The 6029-nt window shown below is 41.9% G+C and overlaps 1 protein-coding gene across 1 annotated transcript; it reads left to right on the top strand.

Moving 5' to 3' along the window:
* Positions 1-492: 492 nt before the first annotated feature.
* On the top strand, positions 493-3550 carry b3galt8 (beta-1,3-galactosyltransferase 8). The gene has a single exon (XM_086112547.1). It carries the CDS (start codon positions 524-526, stop codon positions 1508-1510), a length of 987 nt encoding a protein of 328 aa, XP_085968673.1. The 5' UTR covers positions 493-523; the 3' UTR covers positions 1511-3550.
* The last annotated feature ends 2479 nt before the right edge of the window (positions 3551-6029 follow it).

Consider the following 6029-nt stretch of genomic DNA (forward strand, 5'->3'; position numbering starts at 1 on the left):
CTGATGATTTGTTCATTTGAATCAGGTGTGTTGCAACAGGGAGACTTGGAAAACATGCAGGGCAGCGGCCCTCCAGGACCTGACTTTGACACCTGTGTACTAAGTGGAAGAGGGAGCTGATTGGGTAACAAAAATCATTCACAAAAACAACAACATTTGGAATACGTATGGATTTAATTTTATTGTTGGGTTAATAGTTTTGCTGGTAAAGTCTTGTCGTTGCACGATTACGTTACTTCAGAGAAGTGGAGTCGAATTCATTTGAAATAGTGCTATCCTTTCCAGTGTTGGGCGGAAGCACCTTTTCGTCTCCCCCTGACCTAAAGACATAATCCAACAAAGGGTAAGGAAAGGTGTAATAGAGGTTAGGAGATTGGACATTCCGCAGAGACAAGTCTCTCTCAACGGAACTACAAACGTTGAATTGAGACGTAGCCATTTTTACCGGTTTCGCTCCTCCTAGTTACAGTGACGTTCATGTTCATTTCCGGATTCGTCAAACGCGAACAAACAGTTTAATAGTATGCGAGTCGGGGTCTTGTGGGCTATGTGGGTGTGTTTCTTCCGTTCCTTGGTGAAGCTCCTCACTCTGACCATTTTGGTCGCGATAGTTCTGTTTGCTCTTCGAAATGCAACTGTCAAGGAAGTTACGAAGCCAAGCCCCCTTCCTGCAGAAGAGTACAGGCTACTCTCCCCCGAAACGTACTCTTATATTTTCAATCAGCCTGACGCTTGTAGGAAGAGAAATCCCTTCCTGGTGTTTATGGTGCCAGTGGCACCTCTGGATTCGTCGGCAAGGGATGCCATAAGAGAAACGTGGGGTGCTGCAGGTCAGTCCACCATTACACTGTTTTACATGGGGGTGCCTAAGGAAGGACAGGTGAAAGGCATCCAGGACAAGCTGGAGGAGGAGAGCAATAACTATTCAGATGTCATCCAGATGAACTTCTTGGACAGTTATGAGAATCTCACAATCAAAAGCATGATGATCATGAACTGGCTGGCAACCTTCTGCCCCAACACCACCTATGCCATGAAGGTGGATGCCGACATATTTGTGAATGTATTCTTTCTTGTCAGATTACTGAGCAGCTCTCCCAGGAATAATTACATTGCAGGATCGGTGATATCCGACGGCAAGCCAAGGAGGGACCGCAACAGCAAGTGGCACCTGTCAAATCAGCTGTACCCTGAGGACAGCTTCCCTTCATATGTGTCAGGTGCCGGGTACGTCTTCTCAATAGACATGGCCGCCAAGGTGTCATGGGCTTCCAGGTTCGTCCGAAGGATCCCGATAGAGGACGCCTACGTGGGATTGTGTCTGCACGTGCTTGGCGTACAGCCTGTCCCCTCGAGAAGCTGGCTGGTATTCGGGAGGAGCCTCTTTGAAATCCGGAATCTGGACTATGACAGGTGCACTTTTGCCAGACTTGTTCTCATCAATGGCTTTCAGCCTTCTCGGTTGCGGCAAGTTTGGAAGGATTTCTCACAAGGCTATAAAAGCTGCTGAATTTGAATTGAAGTGTTTCAGAGGTGGATCTCTTGTCAGAGTTTGAAACAGCCAAGAGTTTAAAAGCGTATGCAGAGACAGTAATATGACCCATTTTTATTGCCTATATTAAAAACACACTGTCTGCCTCACTTTAGAACCATATCCTTGCTGCCAGGTGGAAACCACATTTTTCTCATGATGGTCTATTATTGTATAGATCTACTGTTTTTTACACTAATGGTTTCAATTGATCTGGGCCTGATTTTGTCTGTTAGTTTTATGCATTGTTAGCCTGTTTAAAGTGTTGAATATAGCTTGATAACAAATCTATTAACATTCTTAGACACTCACCTGTGGACACTCACCTGTCATCCATTTTGTTATAAAACACCTGATGACTCAACATTAATTTGCTTTTGTGAAATGGCACTGGCTCATGTTGACGTCATCCAATGCAGTGCAATAAATTAGTGAGATATTTATAATTTACCGAAAAATAGTCATTTTGGTGGCGTGAGGACTGCCTGACAACAACATTTTTTATCGATTTTTTTTTTCCCAGCTGAGCTTTATAACTGACAATGACAACACTACAACAAATAATATGCTGATAATTATAAACTAAGGGGTCACATCCGTCTCAAAGTGCAGAGGTGCAGGGTTCGATTCTGGCTCCCGCCTTCCTGTGTGGAGTTTGCATGTTCTCCCTGTGCCTGCATGGGTTTTCTCCGGGTACTCCGGTTTCCTCCCTCATTCTTAAAACATGCACGGCACGTTAATGGAACACTCTAAATTGTCCCAAGGTGTGATTGTGAGTGTGAATGGTTATTCGTCTGTGTGCCCTGGGATTGGCTGGCAGCTTGTTCAAGGTGTAACCCGCCAACTGCCCGAAGACGGCTGGGATTAGACTCCAGTATGCTCTCATTTTTCTGCTTGTGAGGATAAAATGGATCAGAAAATGGATGGATGGATCGTAAACAAAATATCCTGCTGATAAATGTTTTGGTTTTGTGAATAATATTTTTGAAAATCGTATGGAGACATTTTCATTTGTATGCTTTGAAGGGCAAGGAACGACACAAACACACACTGTACTAATTCTATTGCAGGTGCTGCAATGTTTGAGGAGTGAAATTCATGGCTTATTTCAGTGATTTATTTTTACCTTTAAGTGACTTCATCCAAAGTGCTTGAAAATTCATCAGGAATGAAAGACTGCTGTTATATTTCTGTGCCTCTTTTATCTTGCCACAGTGCCTGCTGGGTTTTTGTTCTTCACACTAAGTTAACGTTTGGACGAAGTCACTGACTTAATATTGTGTGACATTGTACTACTGTATCAGGTATAAAAAAAAAAGACTAATCACTGTATCAAAACTATGTAAACTTTACGCCCCCCCCCTTGCCGCGTGCTATATCGCTGTGCCTTTTATGATATGAAAAACTATGTAAACTTTACGCCCCCCCCCCCCCCTTGCCGCGTGCTATATCGCTGTGCCTTTTATGATATGACTGAATTGCTGTTGTTTCACTCTGTGGCCATGTGGTGGCAGTATGGACCGGGAGACTCGTGTCCTTGTTCAACTGCTGCTGTCATGAGCTCAAGAAACAAGAAAACTGTCTGATGCCTTTAAATTCTGCCTCTTTTTCTTGCTACTGCCTGTGATATGTACCAAAGTACCTTATTTTGGCAAGATGCTGTATGTAGAAATAGATTAGGCGATGAACTTGTTCACTCACTTGAGTGCAATGAGTTAGCCTGCGCTTAGCTGGCGACCACTCCAGGGTGTCGTCCATATATCGCCCAAAGTCAGCTGAGATAGATTGCAACTCACTTGCTGTGACCCTTGTCAGGATAAGCGATTATAGGAAATGGATTCATGAATGACTGGAAATGAGTAGTTTTGTCGTATGTTTGCTGTGAGTTCATTGCAGTGCGAATGTTTTTATGTGCAATACCATGTCAATTTTGTTTCTCCTGTTATAGCTGCTGATCGATTGGTGTGACTTGACAATTTTAGCCTGTATTGTATTCATGCTGTTTCTGTCACAATAATAAAAAAATAATTTATAACCTGGTCCTCAGGGGTGTTGTGACTGATCGACTGTTTATCGCGGTTAATGGGGACCAAAACCACCCGCGATAAACGAAAATCCGAGGAGTAGCGTCCAATTAACATAAACAGGTAAAAAAAAAAAAATTTAAAGTCCGTAAACGGTCCGCGAGAAGCTGCAAAACAACAGCGAGTCACATAGAGCAACATATACAGTACTGTACTCCATGTATATGTTAAAAAAAAAATAAAAAATGATATGTTTGAAAAAAGCCGCGATGCACTGAACCCGCGATAAACGAACCGCGAAGTAGCGAGGGATCACTGTCAATGATAAAAGTAAATTGCACATTTGTCTAAGGCAGGGGTGCCCATTACGTCGATCCTGATCGACCGGTAGATCTAGGACAGGTCCCAAGTGTATCCGAGGGGTGTAGAGGAGAAGAAAAAACATTTGTGTCTTGTACATGTTAGTAATATTTTTTTTTGTGTTAATGTACGCTGCACCCTCATCGTCCTGTCAGTCTCATTTTCACAAAATAAAATAAAATAAAGCAGGTAAATCATTAACCTACGGTGGCGAGCGATTACGTCACCGGAGGTTGTTAGCGATCACCAGTCTGCAATTGCGGCTTGTTATCAGAGCTGTTGGGCTTTATCTTTTATTGTCATTTTTCTCATTCAGAGTTTGCTTTGTGTACAATTCACCGAGGGCACGGGCAAAGAATAGGAATCTAGAGGGCCCAAGGAAGCACTTTAAAACGGTACGTGTGAGCTAGCTAGATAGTTAACAGGCTGCAAAAGTGCATCGCATGCGTGTCAGGCTGTTTCTCATCATGCATGCGCGCGCGCGTACACACGCTAAGGGGTGATCCCGGGAGGTTGGTTGATCGAAAAGTCGATCTGAGGTCCAAAGAGTTTGGGCACCCCTGGTCTAAGGAAATCTTAAGGTACTTCATGAAATGTTTTGTGAAAGATATGTTTATTAAATGTCCAAATTTTCCTCATGTTCTTGTGCTTTTTTAGACCAAAACAAAGGAAAGACATATTGTTTTGGTTATTTATGGCAGAGTATGGTATCATTTTTAATGGTCCGGCCCACTTGACATCTACCGAGGCCGTATGTGGCCCACAATGTGAAATGAGTTTGACACCCCTGAATTATAGATAAACAGAGAGAGAGAAAGAAAATATGGGGGGGGGGGTGCCCCACTATTTGAGAAGGAGTGGTATACATACTGTACATTCACACTCACACGATGTGCGGACCAAGATGTGATCAAAGCCACTCGTGCCATCTAGTAGTGATTTATCATACTTGTCAGGTTCTCAACCGAACCGAATCATGTTTTGGATTCCAGAAATGCAGTCTCAGACAAAGTGTGATGACAAAAAATATTTATTACAGAAAAGCTCACCGACAAAGTACAAACTGAAATCGTTGGTCACAATGAGCCAGGAAGAAAGAATGCATAAAATAAAAAGCGCTTGCAAAACACAGTGGTATCTCTACTTTCGAACGTCTCTTCATACGGAATGTTCAAGTTACAAAACGTCTCAACAGGAAAATATTGCCTCTTGTTACGAAAGAAATTTCAAGATATGAAAGGTAAAAATACAGTATTTAAAAAATACGCTACTCCCAGCTCCGAGTTTTCTGAACGCAATATACTTAGAGCTGCTCTGCCATTGGCTATTACCAAGCATCATCCTGACATCCCATTGGCTAAGAGGGACCTCTACCGGATGTGTCCACGTATGTAGATAGATAAATCTGTGGCTCTGCAGCGTCCTGGTCATTCGCCCTTCGGGCCATGAGGTGTTCCGATCTTTTTACATAAATGTGAATCACGCAGAAAATGTGTTCACCAGTCGGGCGATTGCTCACGATGCTGATGTTTGCCTTGGACATTTTCGAAGGATTGTTAAAAGCCGACAAAAGCAAACGTCCTCGGATCAGTTCTTTACGAAACGCCAGGCAAAAACCACTTCTGAGAAAGAACATAAACGAAACAAAAGAGGGCAAAAAATTCTGACAACGCAGTTAAAAGTTAAATGATCATTATTTTTATTCTTTTTTCTATTCTTTGTTTTTTTACATTATGCACAACTCTCATTTATTGTGTATAATCTAATTGTAACATGTATTTGTTACATATTTTGATGCTTAAGGAAACATTTATGTCTGAATGGGGGGGGGGGGGGGGGGGCTTGAAACAAATTCGGGCATTTACATGGAAAATGCGTCTCCACTTACAAAATTTTCTAGTGAATAAATTTCTTCCAGAACCAATTAATTTCGTAAGTAGAGGTACCACTGTACTAGAGAACAAAATATCACAACTCTAATAACGCGAAACCAAATATCAAGATTGATAAAAAGGAACGATGAAAATATTTACAAAGTTCTATTACAAAACAAGAGCGACTATGAAATGTAAATGTGACTATTTCAAATAAAATGTATTGTTATTATTATTGTT

The sequence above is a fragment of the Hippocampus guttulatus genome, chromosome 5, assembly GCF_054856545.1.
Source record: "Hippocampus guttulatus isolate MCC_2025c chromosome 5, RoL_Hgut_1.0, whole genome shotgun sequence".
NCBI lineage: Eukaryota > Metazoa > Chordata > Actinopteri > Syngnathiformes > Syngnathidae > Hippocampus > Hippocampus guttulatus.

Bases quoted from the DNA above. Each gene is read 5' to 3' on its own strand.
- b3galt8 (XM_086112547.1), top strand. From the start codon at position 524: ATGCGAGTCGGGGTCTTGTGGGCTATGTGGGTGTGTTTCTTCCGTTCC.